We start from the raw sequence: 25,660 nt of genomic DNA, 5'->3' as shown, positions 1-25,660 counted from the left end.
CAAATACATTTCTATTCATTGAATAATAAACCAATTGATTGCTTAGTGCATTTCCTCTCTCTCTCTCTCTCTCTCTCTCTCTCTCCTAATATTTCTCTATGGAGGGTGACTACCTTGAATTAAGTCAATTTTTCTATAATTCTCATACATTCCCCTACAATTCCCATCCATCCCAATTAGGAACCACTAGGTTCCTAACATTTTGTATATCAGAGTGTATAAAAAATTCCTTCACAACTCACAATTCTCAATGCCATCTTTTGAAGTTTCTCTGAGTCATTGCTAATATCATCTCTCTCATAGATTCACACATTCTCTTTCTCGGCGAGTTTAATTTATTTCTTTTCTTTCTTTAGCTTGCTTAATTATTTCTTAGAACCATAACATTGAATTTTGTTCCTTTCCTAAGTAAACTATTACTACAAAAAAAAAAAAAAAAAAAAAAAAAAACCAAAGGGGATAAATAAAGGATTAAGACCCCAAAAACATATTTTCTATTTTGGTTCAAGTCTTAACGCTTCAATTGGGTTCAACCCATTGTGGCGTCCACAGATCCACCCATCTTATGTCCTATTATGATTTTGATTGGGGTACTTGTCCAACTACATGTCAGGGAATGGGTGCTTCATTAGATATCCTGAATATAAGCCTTCTTGTTTCATAGAATTTTAAGAAGAGAGAAAATGTCGGAATTTCATGAAAAAGATGAACACTTTTCTAGGTTGCCTTTTTGGCCTCTGCTGTTGGACCAAGAATTGCTGCAGCCTATGCCCCATGCTTCTTTGGCAGCATTGTCTGATGAGAATGGCTTATCTGCTTCTGGAAGCATTATACAGATAGAAGGATCTGGACATGGTAATAGGTTAGTGTATTTCCTTCTTAAATTTTACAACAGAACATTGATAGTTTCCTTTAATTTTGCCATTCCATTGTATCAAACTATGTTTCTTGTCATTGGATTTATGCTCATTGGGTTATCGGAGGATATAAGTTTGCAGTCTTTTGTCCTAGTTTTAGGAACTGTTGAGTAGCATTTCCACTTCCTATTTTTATCCTTGAAAAATGGACTTTTCCCACGTGCCATTTTGTACTGTGAAGCACCGACATAGTTGGGAGGGTGCCACATCGGAGTCCGACGCGACTGCCTGCGCGTCGGTGCCGTGTCTAAGCTTTTTTTTTTTTTTTTTTTTTTTTTTTTTTTTTTGGGATTTGCACCGATTCACACCGAACTAGGCCAATTTAGGTTGTATCGGCCAGCGACCAAAACGGACCGAAATGGCCGAAACAAGCCGAAATCGGCCTTGAATCATGTCGGAACAGCCGAAATCAGCTTTGAATGAGACCCAAACATCCTACATCTATCATTCCTCAATTTTATTATGAATATTTGTTGTTTCTTTTGTGTTTTCCTTTTTGTTTTGTGTTCTGTTTTGTGTTTCTTGCCTTCTTCTTTCTTTGTTTTGTGAATCAAGGCCATAGTAATGTGTTTTTTAAGAATATTTTAATAGTAAAAATATATAGAAAATAAAAATAAAAATATTTTTAATAATTTTTTAATTGCCACACCCGCACCCTATTTTTAAAAAAATTGCTGAGTCTCACACCCACACCTACATCTGAATTTGGAAACACACCCGTGCTTTATAGATTTTGTACGCACATTATGGCTTCTACTTTATTGGCAGAGTTTTGTAAGCATGGAGGAAATTTTTATTGTTATTACTGTAAGCGACTAAATTTCTAGTTTGAAATAAATCAAACAAGTGAAATAGTTTCACAAATGCGAATTTTGTATTGATGATTGTGTGGTATAATTCTCTGTAATTACAAAAAAAGTTATCCTCTGATTCGATCTCCTTAAAAGACTTGTTGATTGGATTTGTAGTAATGTGATTTTGATTTGAACACCCAATATACTTTAATTTGGCTGAAGAATGGATTGAAGATCTTTGGAATAGAATTACAATGAATCTCTGGCTATGAGCTTGTTGGAAATCCTTTGTTCTTCACGTTCTTTGTGTTCTTCGTCTTCGAAGGTTTGTGGTGGAAGTTTTTCGGGGCTTTAAAGGCTTGAATCCGTGGAGCTTCACTGATTTGTGGTTGTTTGAGTTTCTAGAGGCTTTTGAGCTTGATTCCAATGACCTTTGAGATCTAGGAAGATGATTTGGATGATTTCTCTTCAAATGTTCTTCGTATTCGAAGGTTTGTGGTGGAAGTTCTTCGGGGCTTTGGAGGCTTGAATCCGTAGAGCTTCACTGATTTGTGATTTGCTGATGTTTTCGGACCTTTAAGCTTGATTCCCTCAAACTTTAGGATCTAGGCAGACGGTTTGGATGATTCTGCTTTGAATGTTCTCCGATTTTGGGGTTGAAGTTCTTGAAGGCTTTGAGGCTTGATTCTTGCAGAGCTTTTTCACTTCTGAATCTTGGCCCTCCTAAATGTCTTAGGGAGGCTTCTATTTATAGGAGTTTGAAGGTGGGTGAGCAACACGTGGCGGAGTCCGATTGGTGACACATGTCACAGCCTGATTGGTTCGCTTATGTCATCGCTTACACGTGCTGGACTGCTTGTGTCATCTCTTACACGTGCTGGACTGCTTGTGTCATCGCTTACACGTGTGCTGATGCGTGATTGGTTTTTGGCATGACACTTGGCAAATTTCCATTGGCTTCTGAATAGTGATAGCAAAACCTAGCAGCAATACGTGGTGCCTTGTAATTGGCTGTATTTTGTGGACTTGGTAATGTGACGTGTCAGCTCGTAATAGGTTGGAAATTTTCCCTCTATACAATTACTTAACAAGAAACCCTCTTTTAAAGCTTGTTTGTTGAAATTATTGTTTATCCGTCAATGTTTGGTTATGTGTTTTGTACACAGATTAAAAAATTTCTTTTTCACATGTGAAGGATGAACTCAGAGAGTGTACATGGCAGAGAAGGTGTTTGTCATGGAGAAATTGCAAATTCAATCCATCAAAAAGGTAAGTATTTTGCTTTCTTGTCCCCCCCCCCCCCCCCAAAAAAAAACCTCCACACACACAAAAAATTTATCAGCTAAAGTTTGTTCTAAAATTTCATGTGGAAAAAACTTCAAAAGAGAATTCAAGAGTACATGGTTCATGGGGGTCAAAATGAGGCAAAGATTCTATTATCTGCAGAAAAAGTTAAAGTTGTTGCCAAAGCTGGCCTTGCTGCTGTAGCAACAAAGGCAAAGCTATTTGTAGATCATGAAGAACGAGAAATTCAGCGGCTATTTGCTAATATCATAAATCATCAGGTTTAATATTGATAGATATAATAGGTTTATGATTTTTTATTTTTGTCTTTTCTCTTTCATTGTGTTTGACTATTTTCCCATTATATTCCTCTTCTTCTCTTTTCTTTTTTTGATAGGTAATAATAATTTTATTGAAATGAGACTACTTCATGAAAAAAGACACGAAGCAGCCTAAAGAATTATGATTGAAAAATATCTACAAATAAATTGACTCTATGAAGGATTGAACATAATTACTATCTGTGGGACCAATCATAAAGATAACTAATGAAGCATGTTTGCAATTGAGTTGATATGCACTCCACATTCTCAAAAGTATGTCGATTTCTTTCCCTCCAAATAGTCCACATCAAACATAAAGGAATAAGATTCTAGATATTAGGTCCCTTACTCTGCCACCCACATAATAAATCAAGAATTTTCTCTGGTAATACCCACTGAATCCCAAACGTCCTAAATGTAAAACTCAATAGCTCAAAAGCTACACTACAATGAATCAAAAGGCAGTCCATAGTCTCCCCACTACAATGGTACATACAACAACAATTCACCATAGAATAACCTCTCTTGATAAGGTTCTCACAAGTAAGAATTTTCACCAAAGTTGCTGTCCACCCAAAAAAGGAAACTCTCCAAGGAGCCTTGACCCTCCATATGGCTTTGTGAGGGAAAGACATAGGGATTGAGCTTTGTATGTCTCATAAAAAGAACGCACGGTTAGTTAGTTTTGTAATATAACCCCTCTTCTATCCCTCGTCTTCTGTTTAATAAATGCTACTACAGTGATTAATTGTTAGCTATTAGTTGTTACTTGAGGCTAGGCCTAGGGGGCAAGGCTTTTATCTATGTTTGACTTGTGTTGGGGGCTTGACATAGGACAAAGGGGAACAAAGACAAATCAAATTTAGAATTCCTGTCGAATCTGTTAGTGCTTGGATAGCTTGGATTTGAGGAATTAGGGTTAGGGTTTGGTGGGAAAAAGACCAGAAATAGTAAGTAATAATATAGAGGTTTTAATTGTAAAAGGAATACTTGGATTTGGGGATGAAATAAAAGGGAAAAAACTAAGATTTGGGGACTAGCATAGTAAGGGCGGAGAATATAGTAAGTTAACACGTTTGAAAGGTTTTAGCAAACTAGCATCTTGAGTTTTAGAAACTCGAGTTCTATACAAAACTCGAGGCTTAAAGTCTCGCTTCGTACTTGATGAGTTGGACACTATTATGCCACATGGATCTTGAGTCTTAAAGACTTGAGTTCTACAAAGCAAAACCAAGTCTTTAAGACCCGATTTTCTTTGGGAAATATGGTTATGCCACATAGATCTTGAGTCTATAAGACTCGAAATCTAATTAAAATATACTTGGATCTTGAGTTTATTTTTGCTGGGCAAAATTTTATAAAACACAGATACGCATCAGTAAGTCACTCAACACTCTCTCACCTATAACACTCAGCCTCACACTCCTCAGTAACTCACTGCCTCACTCACCCATAACTCTCACACTTCTCACACCACATTACCTTTCTCTGTCACTGCTCCTCCCTCTCAACAAATTTATATCTCAGGTAAGGGTTTTGATTTGATCGTCATTGTAGTTGGGTATTATTTGTTTTTGGGTGTGGGTTAAAGAGTTTGATTATTTATTTGGTAGATAGTTAACAGTTAAGATACCAATATTGTGAATTATAGAACTTTGTTTTGTTAGTGCAAATTTTTTGAGTATTTGTTTGCATGGTTTTTGTTATCAAAATTTATTCATCATTTCTAGGCTCTCATCTTTATCATGATCTTACAAGGATTTTGAATTTATTCATCATTGTATTGGGTACGAAATGGCCAATGAACTTCATGCCCTTCGAATGAATTTTAATGAAATGGGTATGTAATTCATGCCTTTTGAATGTGTAATGAAATGGCTTTTTTTTTTTTTTTTTTTTTTTTTTTTTTTTGTATTGGGTATTAAATGGGCATGTAAATGTTATGGGCATGTAATTAGATAAAATGTTGTATACTTTTACAAGGATTTTGGCTTTTTTGTTTTTTGTTTTTTGGTATTGGGTATGAAATAGGTAGTCTTAGCATGACGGAAAAAAGATTTGGGTATGAAATGTGTAACGAATGTGTAATAAAATTCATGCCCTTTGAATGAATTGGAATTTGTACTTTGTGTAGTTTGACTAGATAAAATGTTTTTTTAACTAACATAGTAACTTGACTCTAATAGGTTCACAATGATTGTAATTGACATAATCCTATATCACAGTGGTTTGCTTAAAAATGCCAATGCGAACAAGGGATTGTTATTTGAAGGGCCAGGTATAAAGTGCTATTATGCCCAAATTGATTGTAGGTTGAAGACCCTTGATGAATTGAAGATGATAGTTATGGAAGAATTGTGTGCGAATCTTGCTGTGCACAACATACAAATTACTTATCGTATGCCACATGAAGTCCTGAAGTACTGGATTAATTACAAGTATATGGCGATAGAAGCATACAAACATGTATATATTGATTAGGATCCGAATACTCAGGTGTCTTATCATAGCACATCTACCAGTGTAGATGACATCGTATTTTTGCATTATGTGTAAGGGTCATCAAATAGCCCATGACCCATGGGCTGGCCCAGCAGCCCGCTAGCCCACCAGGCTAATGGGCAGCCCAACCCGGTAATATTGAAGCCCGTGGGCAGCCCAGTAGCCCAATGGGACAGGCTATGGGTTGGTTTCTTTACCCATGGGCGCCCGGTGGGCCGGCCCGTTAGCCCAGCCTAGTAACCCGACCCGTTAGCCTAACTCATTGCCCAAAATTTATAACAAAATAATTTGGGGGTTGGGTGGATGAGGGATTGAACTTTAGACATTATAAAAACTTTAAGACCACACACCTAACTACTAAATACTTGGAATGATTGTGATACAATATGCATAATAAATATATATTTTGGTATTAGTCTAGTAGCTTTGATTTTTAAAACAAAGTTACTAAGGTGATTGCTGCCCTACCTCTGTGCCTCTGGAAAGAAAGTCATTCTTTCCTTTGATAAATTCCAATTCTTTCCTTACAAGTTACAATTATAGAAGAAATTCCTTAAAAAAAAAAAAAAAAAAAGGCTTACCGTTGGTTGGAAGAAATTCTTTCCTTAATGAGTTGATATTTGATTCTTCATAGATTTCCTTTAAGAATTGATATTTTATTCTTCAAATATTTCCTTTAAAAGTTGATATTTAATTCAATGTACTTATTTATTCTTATCAATAAAAGTTAATTAATCTTATTTTAGTACCTTTTTAAGAGGTATGTCTTAGTATTTTTTTTAATAGAATCTTTTTAGTAGATTTAATTGTTCAATTTGATAGTTTGTAATAATATATAATTATAATTTTTTTGGTTAAATTTTTATAACCCCATTGAAGACCTATTAAAAATGCCCATGGGTAGCCCATTAAACCCACCTCACTGGCCCAGCCCGCTAAAGCCCAAATGGGCATTGCCCATGGATAGGGCCATGGGCTAGGGTTTTTCCATCCAGCCCGGCCCGACCCAGCCCATTGACTAGTCAACAGCCAATTAAGCCCAGCCCATTAGACCCATGGGCCAAGTAAAAACGGGTCGGGCTGGCCCGGCCCGGCCCATTGACGAGGCCTAATTATGTGTTTTGGTCTTTTGGTCCATGCATTGATGAATTCAAATATTGCAAGCCAGTTATTAGTATTGATGGGACCCATCTGTAAGGTAAATATCAAGGAAAGTTGTTGGTTACAATCGATTTAACCTAGGTAATTAGCCAAGTTGTTACCTAGTCCAATTTAATAAATCTAGGTTATCACAATCACAAAAATCATATCATGCAAAGCAGCGGAAAGATAAATAACACAAGATATGATCACCCAGGAAACCAAACTGGTAAAAACCTAGGGAGGATTTGACCTAGCTATCCTTAAGGTAAACTTGAATCCACTATCTTGAAAGAATCGAAGTTCATACAATAAGACTTACAAGCCCCCACGCTCGACTTCTTATTGCTACCAACCAGTAGAACTTATTGACACGACTACATGCAAGCTCCGAATCCACGGACTCCTTCTTTCTTGGATTCACCACCAGATACAAGCACACCTGCTTGTGTTTTCTTTAAGCTTCAATGGCAGCAACCGAGTTGATCATCAAGGTGTAGATAAATCTTCTCTTTGAAAATCCTAAGTTTGTGTAAAGGAAAGCTCCTCTAGATCTCACAAGAGATTTACACAAACCGCAATATGAGCAACACTAAAATGTGGCTAGGGTTTGCCTTTTATACTTAGGACAAATTAGAAAACCCTAAAACATTTTAAAACAACTAGGGTTGAGTTGGAAAATTTGCAGAAAAAAAACATTCTGCCCGAGCTTCGATCGATCGAGCCAGGCCGAAATGCATAAAACTTTTCTGCATTAGCTTGATTCCAACTTTACATAAATGCACAACTTTGAGCAAGAATAAAACACTTCTAAACACATTGTTTTGATCATGATTTGCCAACAATACATATTAGAGTTCCAAATACATAAATACCTAAGTTTTTAAAACCTAACAAACTCCCTCTTTGGCAATCCGTGACAAAACACAACTAGAAGCTCAAAGTTTACAAAATAAAAGCCCTTTACACAAATAATGCTCATAAAATAAATTCAATCCTGACTACTATCCACCAGTTGCAAGTATAGACAACAGCTCAATTGAATCAACTTGTATATTTCCTGAAACACTAAACAAAATGCATAACCGCATGTGTGGAAAAAATACAAGTAAACAAATTAAATTCTTGATTTCAAACAACACACAATAAAAACATATATCAATGAATAACTCATAAATATAAATCAATAAAAGTTTGAAACAAGAAACATCTAAGGAACCAAAAAAAACAACACTCCCCCTAACATGAATATCTCATTAAAAACATGGCAAGAGCTAAAAAGGTAAAATACAATGTGAAACACTTAGATACAATCCAAACTCCACAAGCTCCAACCAAAGAAATACTCTCCCCCTGAAAACAAAAACTCTACAAATACTCCCCCTTTTTGTGACGGAATGCCAAAAGGCAAAAAAACTCCATCATCAAAAGGGAGGTGGTCTAAACTGTGCCAACTCCGCATGCAAGGCACGGATCTCATTGAGCACGTCCACCAAAATCTGTCTATGAGCCGCTTGAACGGTCAAGACATGATCCAACGTACGTCGAATGTCTGAATCATCCGAAGTAGTCGGTGGAGGAACATTAGTACCAACAGCAGCAGCACCAGACGTCTCAGCATCATCAGCACCTGTAGAAGAGGGAGGAGGGGGAACAACACTAGATGACGGACCCCTAGGACGTGAAGGAACAGCTCGCATGTGAGCAACCCTCTGTCTAAGAAATGTGGCACCTATGGGAGCAACGACATGGATAGGCTCACTAGACGGGAAACCATCTAGACCTAAAAAGAGCAAAATCCTATGAATGAAAATAGGATGAATAAGCGCATGCCCTACGGCAGAATTCCTATGAACCTCGTTCAAAGAATGAAGGAACAGATGAGGGAAACTGATCGACACACCAGAAACAAAAGCATACAAAAACACACATCGCTCTAGAGGGATGGTGTGGAAATCAGAAATAGGCCACAACGAATGACATGCTATCCTAAGAAAAGATAGGCAGTCTCGGTAAGCTCAGCGGACGTGATCCAAGGATCAGAACCCCACTAGATAGATGACCCAGTGATGTATAACATGACAACATCTAAGGAGGGCGACTCATCATAGTGATAGTCAGACTCCCGAACAACCGAAACCCCAAGAGCCTCAGCCACTACCCAAGAGGTAATGGTGAACTCGACACTTCGTATCCAAGTCCTAACAAGAGTGTTGGAATCATAGACGTGGCAAGAGAGGTTCGAGAAGAATTCTCTAATCAGGGCGGTTGGGGGTGGATGATCTATCTCTAAGAGAGGCAACCAACCTCTAGACTCAAAGTTAGCCCTAATAGCCAGATCAATCTCATCTAAAACCATATCACGCTCAGCCCAAATCTTACGCTTACTATTCAAAGTCTCAAAGGCCTCTCTGCTTTTATCATTCCTAAACACCTCACTCCTAGAGGGAGACTTAGAGGAAGTGGAAGGGGTCCTATGGGCTCTAGTTTTCCTAGGCATGGTGCTAGGATATGGACCAAAACACAAAGCAAAGGAACAAAAAAAAAACAAAAAAAATACCAAGGGTAGACTGCAAGTTAGCACATACAAAATATAGAACAAAATTTATATGATGCATGAACAATTTAAATGGCATGATGCATGTCCTAATGCAGTGCAATTAAGTCCAAATAAGTTCAAATTCACAAAATTGGCTTGAACATAGAGGTATTAACACAAAAACCCCAAAATTTGGAAAACCACTTGATCAATTTGAAAGATATTGACTAATTGATCATCTTACAAGATAGATTTCAGAAAATAATGACCAATTACATCAATTGAACAAGCCAATTTCATCAATTTAACCCAATTTGAACAAAATCCCCAATTCGGATCAATTACAAACCCTAGAATTTTCAATTTTTCACAAATCCCCAAATTGATCAAATTAACCAACATATATCATGAATATAACAATATAGAAGCAAAACCCAATGATCAATTTCAGAAAAAAAGGATTGATTTAACAAAAATCCCAAAAATGAATAGTTCCGAAAATTCCCTTAAAATGCATGAGTTTATGCATGAAAACAAGAAAATAAATGCAAAAGGAAGGGTATAAGGGTCTTACCGGCCTTAGGAGACAAAAACCTTACAAAAATTTCGGAGGAAAACGACAAAAAATCCTTAGTGGAGCCTAGCCAAGTCGGAGAGAGAGAGGAAAGTTTGAAAAAGTAAGTCTGAAACAGTCCAATCTGACTTAAAAAAAAAAAAACTTGATTCACGAGTTTCGATTGATCGAAAAACAGCCTCGATCGATCGAAACAGATAGGGACTTTAACAAAAATTTTTAAAAAAAGTTTGATCAATCGAAAATCAGTTTTGATCGATTGAATCAGTCAGAGGCTCTCTCAAACATATTTAAACAATTTCGATTGATCGAAAAATAGAATGGATCGATTGAAATGGACAGAGGCTCACTAAATTTGAGGAAAAACACAGTTTTTTGAAAAAAATTCAGAATCAACTCAAAGCATTGAAATTTAAGAACAAAATGCATGAGTATGTGATGATGTGACTTTCAAAAACAAGAATTTTAAGCCCGAATTTCCCAAAAATAAAATTTCTTGCATTCTCCATAAATTTTCAAGCAATAAATTAATTTTGCACAAAATTCAAAGTATTTGCAAAAACTTGGTTGGTCAGACCATAAACACATACAATAACATGTACAAAGTTTAGCAAAAAGTAACTCGTATAGTGTGTGCAACTAGCAAAAGCTTGAGATACATGTGAGGTGATATGTGAATAGCAATCAATCACAAAGTCTACAAAATTCATCACAAAGAATTTAAAAGAGACTATCACCTAAAGAGTTACATCATATAACTCCCACATCTCCTAGATCATAAACTTGCAATCATGTAAATTTCTTGAATTTATGCCTCATAATATACACACCAATTTTAAGTCATGTGATTTTGGCATCAAGCCTAATAGTTCACAATATACACCAATTTATGCCTCATAATATACACACCAATTTTAAGTATTAAGCAATTTAAACCGAAACTTCACCTTATGTTCTTTTCGTGCATGTGCTACACTTTTTCGAGCACAAAATCTTATGATATGCACTAAGGTGTTCATGATTGGCTAGTGAACAGTGGTGAGATGGTTATTTATGCATTTCTCTAAAAGTTTAAGTCCGACAGTCAAAAACACGTGACTTCAAGATTAAGACAGAGTAATAAAAAACCATAAACATCTTTCCCACATAACATGCACTACAAAGCTTCAACTAGTAAAGTGCAATAAGTAAGCTCATCAAAGCTAAATAAGGTACAAATGACAAGTTATGTGAAAATAAATTGACCAACTTTGTTCTTCAAAAACCAAGAAGAATAGTACAAAACACAATTTGCTTCCTTTTTTATTTATTTATTTATTTATTATTATTAAAAAAAAAAACACTTAGAATGAAATGCATGAATGTTATGTAATGCAAATCCTAGAAAACAAAAAACAAAACCAAAGAACAAATGTCACAAAGGGTAGAGCAATGAAGCACAAGGACCATGTCAGAAAGACTTAGTTAGTTCGAGTCTTTTACATCCAAAACCTTTTAGATGCACCATGAGCATTGGAGTTCTTATTCACATGGGAATGATTACCAACTCCAGGATTGGAATAAAGATTTAAAACCTTTACCAATTCACCAATAAGTACCATAGGATATTGTGCTTGAGGCACAAATACTTTTGGTTTGTTTGCTCTCTTTGCAGCTTGCAGCTTGTAACAGTTAGGACGTATGTGTCCAGACTTTCCACAAAAGTGACAAACCCATGCAGGCTTATCATGTGTCTTGTCCTTAGATAGGGTAGGCTTCTTAGACTTAGACTAATTCAGATCAACCCTAATCTTCCTAGATGATGAAACTTCTATGGGTTTGACAACCTCACTCACAGGGGGTTTGACAGTTTCACTCACTATCTCACTCACAGAAGGTTCAGAAGAAGATGAAGGGACAAAGTTTGTGGAATGGGGAGCAGACACAGAGATGCTTTCAACATAACCTAAACCGGATTTGTCAGAAGGAGACTATTGAACACTCAACATTTGATCAAGTTTAGAACTAGCAGATCTAGCAACCGATAAATCAAGTTCCAAAGATTTAACTTTATCAAGCAAAAGCATATTTTCAGTTTTCACATTGTTCAAAAGTTCAGTAGCATCAAATAGTTTTACAAGCAAATTCTTCTTATTAAACTCAAGAGATTCAATTTTCTTCAGGTCAAGTTCAACATTCATAGCATCCTTTACAACAACTTTGCAAAGTTTATTATAGGCCTCTTGAAGATCTGCATCCTCAGAGAGTTCCTTATCAGAAGGGTTCTCTTCAACATATATGCTCTCATTGACTACAGCAGTAGCAGTGAAAGCAATGAAGTTTCCATCCTCATCATAATTAGACTTATTATCTGAAACTTCGCCATCACTAAGGGTTACAGCCATAGCCTTACCCTTAGACTTCAAATAGGTAGGACATTTAGATTTCATGTGACCATACCCTTGACATCCAAAACACTGAGAACCCAAAGAATTATTAGAAGATTGACCTACTTTTTCTCTAGGTTTATCATTATTGTTAACCTTAGTGGGATCATGCTTCCTAAAGTTTCTAGGTTCAGCAGTGTTCATGCCTCTTGCCTTTCTGTTACTATTCCTGAGAAAGTTTCTGAAATTCTTGGCAAGATAAGCAATCTCTGTAGCAGAGAGCTCATCATCAAATCCACCGCTTTCAACATCATCAACTGACTTAAGAGCCATTGATTTGGATTTGGTAGTTTTGGGTAGATCCAACTCATAAGATTGAAAAGATCCTACAAGTTCATCAACAAGGATGGAGTCCACATCCTCGCTTTCAGTAATGGCAGTCACCTTGGGTCTAAAGTCTTCAATTAAAGATCTAAGAATCTTCCTAATAATTTTAGGTTGATCATAGATTTCACCCAAGTTAAAAACAGAATTAACAATGTCATTCAATTTAGCATAGAATTCATCAAAAGATTCATCATCAGACATCCTAATGCTTTCAAATTTAGAAGTCAATTGCTGCAATTTATTGATTTTGACAGCCTTTGTGCCTTCATGCATAGTTTGGAGGATATTCCAAGCAGTATAAGCAACCTCAACATTAGAGATTCTCTTAAATTCCTCTATAGAAACAGCATTAAAGATAGCATTCATAGCCTTGCTATTAAACGCAGCTGCTTCTTTTTGAGAAGTTTCCCACTCACTAACAGGAGTAGTAGGCTTCTCCCATCCGTATTCAACGGAGTTCCACACTCTCTCATCAATAGATTTTAGGAATGCTTTCATCCTTACTTTTCAATAAGCATAATTATTCCCATCAAAGTGAGGAGGAATAACTAGAGAGTGTCCATTTTCGATGACAATAGGGGTCAAGGATCAGCTCAGTGATCAAAAGATTAACAACAAAAGAGCAATCCGCTTTGATACCACTTGTTAGTTTTTAGACCCCTTAAAACACTATTGATTTAACCTAAGTAATTAGCCAAGTTGTTACTTAGTCCAATTTAATAAATCTAGGTTATCACAATCACAAAGATCATATCATGCAAAGCAGCGGAAAGATAAATAACACAAGATATGATCACTCAGGAAACCAAACTGGTAAAAACCTGGGGAGGATTTGACCCAGCTATCCTCAAGGTAAACTTGAATCCACTATCTTGAAAGAATCGAAATTCATACAATAAGACTTACAAGCTCCCACGCTCGACTTCTTATTGCTACCAACCAGTAGAACTTACTGACACGACCACGTGCAAACTCCAAATCCACGGACTCCTTCTTTCTTGGATTCACCACTAGATACAAGCACACCCGCTTGTGTTTTCTTTAAGCTTCAATGGCAGCAACCGAGTTGATCATCAAGGTGTAGATAAATCTTCTCCTTGAAAACCCTAAGTTTGTGTAAAGGAAAGCTCCTCTAACTCCTCTAGGGTTTGCCTTTTATATTTAGGACAAATTAGAAAACTCTAAAACGTTTTAAAACAACTAGGGTTGAGTTAGAAAATCTGTAAAAAAAAACATTTTGCCCGAGCTTTGATCGATCGAGCCTAAGCTTTGATCGATCGAGCCTAAGCTTCGATCGATTGAGCCAGGTCAAAATGCATAAAACTTTTTTGCATTAGCTCGAATCCAACTTTACATAAATGCACAACTTTAAGTAAGACTAAAACACTTCTAAACACATTGTTTTGATCATGGTTTGCCAACAATACATATTAGAGTTCTAAATACATAAATACCTAAGTCTTTAGAACCTAGCAGTTGTGGATTGTGTGTCAGGGTCCAGTTGAAGGTGGTTTTTACAATGCCTTAGAGATACAATTGGCGATGTGATACCTGATGAAGGCATTTGCATAATTTCTGACCAACATCTTGGTATCAAAAACGCCATTGCAGCCTGGCCTAGAGATAGAGATGGAAGAACATGAGTATTTCATAGATATTGCATTCGACATGTTGCTAGCAATTTCAACACACATTTTCAGAACTCGACTTTAAAGTCAATGGCGTTGAAAGTGGGATATGCTACTCAGGCAGTTAAATTTGATAACATAATGGAGTCCATTAAGCAGGTGGAAATTGAGGCCATTAGGAAGAAGAAGAAGGTGACGGGAAAGGATGGCAAGGAAAAAGATTTTCTTCCAAACACATACCTAATGAGTGAGTCTATGGATATGTGGACCCAGTCACATGATGGTGGGAGACGTTTTGGGGCAATGACAACTAATATATCAGAGTGCTTCAATAGTGTACTGAATGGTGCACGGGGCCTTCCTATTGCTGCAATGATTGAGTTCACTTGGTCCAAACTTGTTGCATATTTCCACGATCGGCACAAAGAAATTACTCATGATTTGTTGGAGGGTAAGAGATGGAGTACATATGCCATGTCCACGTATTTGGAAAATAGGCGTAAATCTGAGAAACACTATGTCAAGGCATTTAACAATGAACATAGAATAAATCAAGTAGTTACTTCACGCAACATATATAGCACTGGAGGAGGAAACCACAATTATGAAGTTCGGTTACTAGAAAGAACATGTAGTTGTGGGAAATGGCAAAACATTAAGATCCCTTGTTCACATGAAATTAGAGTATGTGATGTGCTAAACATTGATTTGACCACATGTATTCACCCATGTTATAGTTTGGAGTATGCCCTTAACACTTATTCACATGCATTTGCGGTTCCTAAGTTAGAGTCATTATGGAGAGATCCCATGGGGCCAAAGTGATTGCCTAATCCAGCATTGTTGCGGGCCAAAGGTCGACCAGTGAAGTCAAGAATAAAGAATGAGATGGATAGAGTGAAGAATAAGGATCAAGAACTGGGAAGGACATAGATTTGATAGAGAGTCAACCTAAGTAGACATGTGGACTATGTCATGCTTTCGGGCATAACTATAGAAAATGTCTGCAGTCTCGTGGCACTTCCACAAGTGGTAATGTTTCAAACTAGGTAGGTGAAAGATGGCAAAAATTTCTGGATCAATTAAATAATTGTTGTTCAATCTATGTTTACTATCTTGTCTCCTAACATGATTAGTCTACGTTTTTCAAGCATGCTTCCCTAGACGACGTTTTTGTTGTGTTGACCATTGATTTTAGGAAAATTGACTACGTTGTATTGGCACAATTAACTTTTTGGTTTTTACTGAATGTACTCGTAATTCTCTATCCAATGTACCTGTTTGAAGTTTGTGATTTGAGTAGTACGATTAGAGCTGCAAATTAAACGTGGTTGGACATGTTTATAATGTTGATATATTGAGAATGCCTTTTGCTGTAATTTAAGTGCATTTACATTGTAAAGCTATGTTTATGCAGAGAGTGTAACAGTTTCTATAGTTTAGTGCCTATTGAGAATGCCTTTTGATGTAATTTAAGTGCATTTACATTCTCAGCTTCTCTACCTCTCAATGAGTGTTTGTGGTTTACATTCTTAGCTTTTCAGCAGATGCATGCATACACTTCTGTTTCTGGTTTGCCTGCATGTCCCAAAAAAAAAAAAAATACCCAGTGAAACTCGAGTTTCATAGACTCGAGTTCCACTGAGTATTTTTTCCAAAAGTAGGAAATGCTATAGATCTCGAGTTTGTAAAACTCGCTTTTAAGGAACTCGAGTTTCATACACTTGAGTTCCACTGAGTGTTTTTCCTCAAATTACAGGGCATGCTCTTTGCCTGCTCTCTACTTGAAACCCCAATGTTACAGTCCTTGAGTACTATCTCGAGTTTTTAAAACTCGCTTTGTGGGTTACAGTCCTTGAGTACTATCTCGAGTTTTTAAAACTCGCTTTGTAGAACTCGAGTTTCAAAGGCTCGAGTTCTACTGATTTTATTTTTCTTTTTAAAATCTTGTTTTTTAATTTTATTTTGGTACATATGAGCTTTTTTTCTTAGCTAATGCTTTTTTTTTTTTTTTTTTGGTTGCTTAGTGCCATTTATGGTGGGGTAGATGTTTTCGAAAATAAAAATAAAACACTAGGAAGACAGCTGTACATAGAAAGAGGGTAGCACATTAAGTAAAATATTTTTGAGAAAATTTGTAAAACAAAATAGATTTTATAAGTTGAATGTCATACGGGAAAAAATGCTTTATATTAATTTTGATACCCCCTTTATTTTATTTATTTTAATTTGTGAGTAAACAAAACAAAACAAATCATACAAGAATAGAGGGAAAAGAAAAAATAAATATAGTAAAGACTATGTTATCAATTAAATGTTTAAATTTCAAATTTTTGTAGTCTAAAATTATACATAAAAAATAAATTTATAGATCGAATTGTAAATAACATTTGATTGACAAGAAAATTATCATGCGTGTTAAGGACAGCTAGAACGTGCAATTAGTGATTAGTAAAACAAAATATGGAATTATGTTAATTTTTTTAATGTGAGTTGTAGTCATTAACTACAACCAAATTTATAACCAAACTTCGTTTGAGTGTAATAACTAGGTGGCGACTCCTTCGCTTCTTTTTAAGAGGCATTGCGTACTCCCAAGCTCACTTTGGTTTTAGCCTAAGACTGCTTTTAGGGAGATTGAGTACCGCGTATCCCATCTTCACGAGAAGGAATCGGCATGTCGACATGTTATCTAAAGGGGGTACACCAGCCATAGAACTTACACTATACATATGGTTCCTCGACCTAATCTAGGTAGCAACTCCACTTTCACCCTTCGCCCGGTCCACTCCAAGCTGTGGCGTACTTCCCACGAGAAAACCACTCGTCATGGGTGCTTGCGCCCATACATACTTCGAGTATGCATGCACTTGTAGGGTTTTAGGTGCCCTGTAAAGAAAGTTTTTAATGTAAAATTCGTGCAAAGCTAATCCCACATCGACTGGGAAGGGAACAATCAAAATCAAAGCTCCAAGAGCTCTCTTGTTTGTCTGGTCCCTTGATGAAGGAAGGCGTTGTCATAATTCTTCCATAACATACTGCATAAAAGGATGAAGCAGTCGTAGCCCATTGTCAACACATAACCAAAGTGTGTCTTGAGCAAAACTCCTGTTAGTCTCAAACTTTGGATCACTCCCAGCAAAGAAAGGCTTAATTGCTTCAATAATAACACCACACAGTTGGTATTTCCACCATGAATACACAGTACTTGTTGCATCTGAGAATTTATACGACTCCAAAAGCCGTAATAGTTTTGAATATAGCTCTGTTTAATACTTTGAGTATCCATTGACAGCTAAATGGCAAGTCATCTGGATTTACATTTATGGGCAGAACATAATCATCCCTAACCTTGCTCATAGAAAATTGTACAACATTCCACAATTTATTACACCACTGATAATACCCTATCACTCTTTGAATATCTAGATTTATTTGATCAGACTGAGACAAAATGATTACACATATTAGTAATTCAATTAATGGAAATAACCAAATGAGTGATAGAAATCCGAATAAAGAAATGAAACTGAGTTGTGTAAGATATAAGTGCGAAGCAGAGAGCATCTGCACCACATTTAGGAATACCATTAGGAAAGTCTTTCACTTGTCCCTCTTTCGCAACAGTCAGTTCCTTGGGATCTAAGTTACCCTCCTTTAGCCTCTTATGAAGACCTTCCAAGGATATCCCATTTATTACTTCAAGCGGATCAATGACATTTCCCAAGGACTTAGACATCTTGCGCCCATATGCATCACGAATCATGGGATTCAAATAAACCTGCATAGAGTTTAAGGTGCTTCAATCAGATCACACTGGCACAACACACGCATAGCTTATACTCTACCAAACCATGACCACAAATTCATTACCTTTGCAAGGCAACAAACCCATTGCCTCTAAAGTCAAACATGAGTATGCATGCACCACAATGAGTGAAGCAACACAGTCTTCTGTTTCCTTAATGAATGTTGCTCAGCCCATGATATGCTTCCTTCCTTCATGTCCATGAGTTTCTCTATGGTTGGCATGGATGGAAGGTGCCACACATGTAATCACCCCTCTCAAGGATCGAGGGCCTAACAATTAATGTTCCTAAAACTAGAGAACACTAAGAAATTGCTTTTACACCCCCATCATGCTCATTTAGATTGCAAACATGGCTTGCTTTGTGTACATGAGTTTGACATCAGTTTTAAGCTTCAGTTTTTAAATTTTAACTTTTATATACAACTTTTTAAAACTTCATTTTTTTCCCATTTTTTCTAAGTACAAAGTATACTTTAGGCCACCTTCATAAAATTTTTTTTGGCGAAAAACCTAGATAAACTGTTCCCAAATAGACACGAATATAAATGGAGGAGCCTTGTGTAGGGTAATTGACATCGGTTCTATTGCCTTTTTTTTTAGCTGAAGAGGCTCACATTTTCAGAGTATCATATAGCATTTTAGCCCATAAACCAACGATTTTCACTCTGCTATTCCTCTCAAGACAAGCTGAACATGCAAATTTTGACTTGGTAGCTAGCTACATTGAGTATAAATTTAACCTAGCCAATCAATTGGAGAGGTGAACAAGTGGTTTATGAAGGGCCTTTATTGGTCAGATTATGTGACTGAGCTCATACAACTTTGTTCATTTGCCATTGGTGGGAATAAGAAAATTAATCAAAGACCATGATAAATGAAGATTCCACTTGCTCAGGGAATTTTTTTTTTTTTGGGTTTTTTTGGGGGGGGGGGGGGGTGGTCAAAATAGTATTTAGCTTAGATACTACATTCCTCTATTGAAGCCCATGTTTGTCAAGGAGCTGCCGAGCAGTCGAGCAAATAATTATCAAATACCACAAACAAAGTTATGAAAAATGGCAAGAATATCAAATTATCACTTATTATAGCTTCTGAAAAATAATAATAATAATTAATGATTGTAAATCCTTACAAATACGTATAGCTTAGAACAACTTCACAAAGTTTACGCGATTTACAAAAAGAAATGCAACGAAGTCCATGCTGAACCATTTCCACAAAGAGGCACGAAACGTTAAAAAGTGGACTGCAAAAGTAAATAAACATTAGGCACTGAAATATTGATTCCACACAAATGTTCATTATAGGGTACAGAAAAATCTACCATATTTACAAATTTTGCAATCTTGGCTAAAATGCTTTAACAATGTATTAATTAAGATAGAAACAATTATGAAGAGTCCTCAAGAAGAACATTCCAACAACAACAACAACAACAACAACAACAATATTACAAAATCCAAGCCAGTGTATATTTCTAAAAATATTACAGATGTGGTGACTAACATAATTCCTATCAGCCTAAGATTCTTGTGGGGGCAGGTGGGGGAAACAAACCTAGAAGAGGTACATAATGGCGGTTTTTGAAAATAAATAACACCAGGAAAATCTAAATTTTCCTAACATAAAAAAAATGCAAAGTATGTATTTAAATTCAAGAAATCTTTACCATACAATGCTCAAGCGGATTTGCAGAAGTTGCAGTACAAAATACAAAAGAAGGATCACTTCCATATACTGCACAAGGAAGCAAACCACTGAATGATATCTCCATAGCAACAGAAAATTTTAAAATGCAAAGGATATTCTTAAACATTTGTAGACTGTACTGAAAAAATTACCATGCGAACAGAGTCGACGAAGTCTCCTTATTACAAGAGCAGTGTGACATCCAAATGCGCCCTCTTAAGCATGGGCTTCATCAATGATCACAAACCTAATTAATAGGAATATAAAATGAATCAAAGAATGTGCTTACTAGGGGGAATAAAAAAGGCAAGAAGTACACAAAAACAAAATGCACAAAATTCTCAAAATAACCACTTATGACTTAACACATCTTAAATAAATACATTGGTTAAAAAGGAGTAAGAGAAAAGATTAGTCACTTGGTGATAGAAAGAGAGGTTGTTGCCCAAATACAATACCTAAGATTTGATAAAATCCGTCTAAATCTTTCATGGTGTGGCAAGATTGATATGTGTAACATGTCTGGATTTGTGATCAATTGCATGCAAGTAGACAAGAGTCCTAGAAATTTAGGTGTCCCAGCCAGCCTAAGAAAACTGCCCCGTATGAGCCAACCAGAACTTGCTAAATTACCAGTCTAGCATTATCACGTAGCCATGTCCTCCCCTTCTGAGAAGTGTCACCATCATATATACCAATATTTAAGCTAGCATCAATTCCTTTTGTCATATCTAACAAAGCTCTAAGTTGATCTTGAGCTAAGGCCTGCACAAATGAAATATTTTCTTCATATAATTACTACCAAATATCAAAATCCATGATGAGTTATTCCAAAGCATGTAGAAGTTAGACATTTACATATTGCAACAAACCTTTGTTGGAAATAAATACAAAGCACATGAAAACAAATTCTGCGACAAGACTTCAAGAACTGGCAGATTATAGCAAAGAGATTTCCCACTGGATGTCATTGTTGCCACAACAACATTCTTCCCAGCAAGGGAGGCTTGAATAGACACTGCCTATGGATATTAAAAGAAATGGAAAAACATTAAGAAAATATTGCTATCGAAAGGAGCGAAGTATAGGAAACATCAGTACCTGGTGACTATACAATTTAGCAATTCCCATAGATTTAAGTGCAGATCTCAAGTTTTCTGAGAGTTGATTTGGGATTTCCATGTAAGTGGCTTTCCTGGTACCAATATCTTCAACATGCACCATCTGCATTTAGACAAGATTTTAGTGTAGCCCTATGCAGAGCCCTTCTACTAAGAAGAGTTAGACATGCCTGCAGAACAGAGCCCGCCTCACAAACAAATCTTTGAAAGATGAAAATAAGAAAAAATTATAAATTATACATTTTGTTAGGTTCTAAGACTTTAGGAATTAAATGTATTAGAACTTCACTTTGTATATGTTGGCAAACCATGATCAAAATAATGAGTCTAGGTTTAGATTTGCTCAAAGTTTATTTGTTATAATTTGAATCGAGGTGAATGCAGAAACTTATTGTGCAAAATTGCAAAGCTCGATCAATCGAAGGTAAGGCTCGATTAATCAAGAATTGTATTTGTAGAATTTGATTTAAGCCCAAATAGCAGTTCAAGCCCATTAAGGATTAGCGTTTCAAATATACTTTTCCTAGTATATAAAGGAAACCTTAAGTACATTTTTTTTGTAGACCTAGGGTTTGTACCTAAAAGTTCTCTAAGGTCTTTGTTGAGTTGTATGTTGAATCTTTTGTGAGATCTAAGAGGTGTTTATCTTTATACACACAAATAGAGCTATCAAGATCAAGATTTGCATCAAGAACTTGATGGTGGTTTTAGTTGCTGCATAGAGAACTTTAAAGAAGATCCAAAACCTTTGAGTGGAGTCTCAAAATCACAAGTAAGAGAACTTGTGGTTGCAGTAGATCAAAGAAAGAAGTAATTTGTAGACTTGGAACTGTCACGTGATCGTGGTAGTAAGTTTTCTACTCGAAGTAGCAATAGAATGTCAATGGTCTAAATTCTATTGTACAAACTTCAATTCTTTCATAGTGGATTTGTTTTACTTTGAGGATAGCTAGGTTAAATTTTTCCTAGGTTTTTTACCGGTTAGGTTTTCCTAGGTTATCATATCGTTGTGTTTTTTATATTTCCGTATTATTTACGTGATATGATTTTATTGTATTAACCTAGAACTGAATAATTTATCTAAGTAATTACTTAGCTAAATAACTAGGTTAAACAATTTGTGTTAAGGGGTCTAAAAATGTACACATTTTAAATTATTTATTAAAAAAACTGTGTTTATATATATTTACATGTTAGGATGCCAGGCCCGAAGAAGCCTGGGTGAAGTCCATGTTAACATACTCTTCTCTCTAACCCAAAATAAATTAATATAAAATAATTATATATAAAACCTGTCCTGTAGATCCAATTCCCTTCCTAAGATGTTCAACCATTTCCACTGGTAGCAATGAACTTGTTTCCTGCTGAGCAAAGAAGCTTTTACAATCGGGCAGATATCTTAAGTTGAACATACTAATTCCTCAACTTCAAAAAAATGCTTTTTTTTTTTTTTTTTTTTTTCTTACAAAGAGGACTGTGCTTGTATGATATGGGCATATAATGTGTACACACACACACAAAGGTGCATCAAGGTGCTGAGAGTGGACATGTTACCTTGCCTTACAATTTAATCCAAACAACGAAATTATCACATATAGAGCTATTTGTCAATCAAGATTGTATATAAACAATACAGATTTAAAGACTTGGGCATAGTTAAGTTAATAATAATAATAATAAAAGTAAACTGAATAGTTGCTAAAAACAATAGAATTATGAAATTCTCATCTTCCTAGAACAGGAAACTTCTCTTCATATTAAACTATGTCACACTATTAGTAAATCAACCTGGTATATTAATTAAATACTTTCCATCAAATCCTCAAAACTTTCTTCCAAGATCAAGATCAACGCCATCTTCGCAGCAGTATGATTCTTCAAATTGACTCCCTTGCCAGATAGCTAGGAAGCACTTATGTGACAAAAAGAGACAAGACTTTTGCCAAGCACATAGCATTAGTTAGAGTAAGTCAGAAATCGTTTTAAAACAATCAGCCAAGCTAAGGATGCATCTTCTGCCAATCATAGTTAGTAGCTTACAATTAAGACATAATTTGAACCCAAAATAATCCTGAAAAGGTCTGAGTTCTTGATTTTAGTTATCTGTAAATATTTTCCTCAACATTACCATCTTAAAGATTTCTAACTTAGAGTACAACTAATTGAAAATAATGATGTAATAATATATGAATCAAATAAAGCATCACAAACTTTTAACAACCTCAAGAGGCTATTAGATCCTATTACCATGCCATAAACAAGATAGTTAACAAACCTCTTTTTCAAGGTTAACCGAAAATGAAGATTTCTCCAAAATTTGAGCCCATAGTGCACGAAGCTCATATTCCATGTCAATCACCTGCAAACAAAACGCAGCTCTTCATAGTTCGAAAAGGTAAAATCTATCTCAAACTACATAAGTGAACCACAGATGATTAACTTAAAAATATCAGAAATTATGCAGAGTAAGGCATATCCTTTTTATGTCAACAATAATGAAATATGAATAGAATGAATTTATTGCTAAAGAATGCGTAAAAATTTTTCAATTAACAACATACATCGTTATCACCTATTTGGCGTAAAATGATAATAAATGGTAGACTAACCAATTTTGCATGTTTTAACCCTCGTGTAATGTTTGGGCAGGGGAGGAGGTTGTGGGGCATCATCCTCAGGCTCATCAACTTGCTACAAAAACATTAGATGCATACAATCAATATTCGGTGTAATGATAAGAATAAAGTGAATTGCAAAATATATCATTACATTGTAATTAATGTTATCATACCATAGAGTTGCCTTTGTGTCCACTTGTCCCATAAGTGGGTGCTCTTCTAGTGTGTTGCTGTCTACCTCGTGGGGGTGAGGTGCTAATGAGGGGGAGGCTAGTCCAGTACATCAATATCTAGCTGTAGAGTGTCAATCCCAAATAGAGGTCCTAGAGGGTTGGATGAGGATGAGGTAAGTGGGTAATGATGCTCTGTATAGAGGCCAGGAGTGGGGATCATTGTCATGAATTTAGTATGGGGTGGGTCTATGGGTAAAGTGGGTGCACTGGAGCTAGTGGGGGGGTATGAGGGTGTCTCGGGGTGCATAGAAGGGGTCAAATGAAAATCAATACCAAGATCAAAACTGGGTTGTGAAGGTGGGGTGGGTGAAGGGATCTCGGGCTAAGGAGATGCATCTATGATGGGTAGAGGGACCTCGGGCTGAGACTGAAGAGATGCATTTGGGATGGGTGGAGGGACCTCGGGCTAAAGAGATGCATGCGGGATGGATGCAAATATCTCAGGACTAGTTACAACTTGAGGGGTTGTTGCACGCCGACCACAGCCCCTAGTTGCACTTGTGCTTGGGCTTGCAATAGCACGCCGACCAGGGCTTGCTGTACTTAGGGGTGTTGTGCTTGTGCTTAGGGTTGCAGTAGCTACTGATTTAGTCTCATGCCCATTGTTTGCCTGCCCGTTTACTGCAGGACCACTACCAAGCTTAGCCATAGCCTTTAGGACGCCCAGGATGTGGTTGTGTTCCTGGGTTGCCTACAGGAAGCAGCTTCAATAGCGCTAAATGGCTTTTAATCTGAAACAAAGAAAGAACCAGTACAATCAGATTTGAGACATTTATGTATTAATTACAGAATGTATATATTAGTACTTATTAATTGCTAATATTCGTAATATTCCAAATCCAAAGAAAGAAATCAATTGATTCTACGTTCATACATCTACTGTAGAAAAAAAAAAAAAAGCAGACAATAAAATCTAATTAGAACACATTACCATTATATCTAATTTAACGCTGTTGTGATAGACATACTTTTGAGTGATCGGACGGTACCAGCAGTAATAGGCATGATCGTGGGGCATCTCACCAATCTGAGGAGGTGCATGGCAAAGTTGTTGTTGTCAAGTATCCCATTCTCGGATATATAGTGCATGCTCCACCCTCCATATTTTGTCCACCTTCCCACGCAAGTCTATTGCATGCAGTCTTGCATTGTAGTCAACATGGGCAAGCTCTTCTTGCACCAACCCAAACTGTCAAAGGACACAGTCTGGGTGGTGTGTCTCTACTATGCAAAAACACACACTCTTGCCCTCTACATATCCCTCCCTACAATGCAGAAGGCAGGAAGATGGCCTAAGTCTGCCTCATATGGCTGCCACATAATCTACAATAGAAACAAAAAAAAATTATCATAACATCTTAAAATGTGAAACAAGGGAGAGTACATAGATAAAGGGAAAAAAAAAATTAAAATAGAAGATATGGGTATTTCTGCAATGATTTTAACATATTCTTAAGGAAAATTATACATAGGGATCCAATCTTTAGGCAAGAAGAAAACAAAGAAATGAAACATCAGTGAAGTCAATTAAATAAATATGATGAAACAAAGATATCGCAAAACTTTGGGACTAAGGTTTGGTTGTTGTTGCAAGATGAAACAAAGATACGTGGAAATGTTTAGCTGCATGTATTGTACACCCCAACAGCAAAGACAAAGAGTGTGTAACTCTGTTTGGTCTCTTTTTTAACCTTGCCACCATCTATAGTCCTAAGGCAGACTCAACAAATGCAT

The 25,660-nt window shown here is 36.3% G+C and overlaps 2 protein-coding genes across 2 annotated transcripts in view; one reads left to right on the top strand and one right to left on the bottom strand.

Moving 5' to 3' along the window:
• The window catches only part of LOC126698148 (SWI/SNF complex subunit SWI3C), an 88,379-nt gene that overhangs the window by 49,226 nt on the left and 13,493 nt on the right, over nt 1-25,660 (top strand). The window lies entirely within an intron of this gene.
• On the bottom strand, nt 19,363-23,757 carry LOC126698153 (uncharacterized). The gene is made up of 9 exons (XM_050395171.1): nt 23,685-23,757; nt 23,351-23,434; nt 22,368-22,436; nt 21,056-21,178; nt 20,827-20,976; nt 20,413-20,719; nt 20,107-20,201; nt 19,935-20,002; nt 19,363-19,511 (listed from the first exon to the last, which is right to left on the bottom strand). The coding sequence occupies exons 1-6, from the start codon at nt 23,745-23,747 to the stop codon at nt 20,579-20,581; spliced, it is 630 nt and encodes a 209-aa protein (XP_050251128.1). The 5' UTR covers nt 23,748-23,757; the 3' UTR covers nt 19,363-19,511; nt 19,935-20,002; nt 20,107-20,201; nt 20,413-20,578.

The sequence above is a fragment of the Quercus robur genome, chromosome 9 (genome assembly GCF_932294415.1).
Source record: "Quercus robur chromosome 9, dhQueRobu3.1, whole genome shotgun sequence".
NCBI classification, from domain to species: domain Eukaryota; kingdom Viridiplantae; phylum Streptophyta; class Magnoliopsida; order Fagales; family Fagaceae; genus Quercus; species Quercus robur.
Note: the sequence above shows the minus strand (reverse complement) of the source record. Positions and strands in the feature narration are given on the sequence as shown.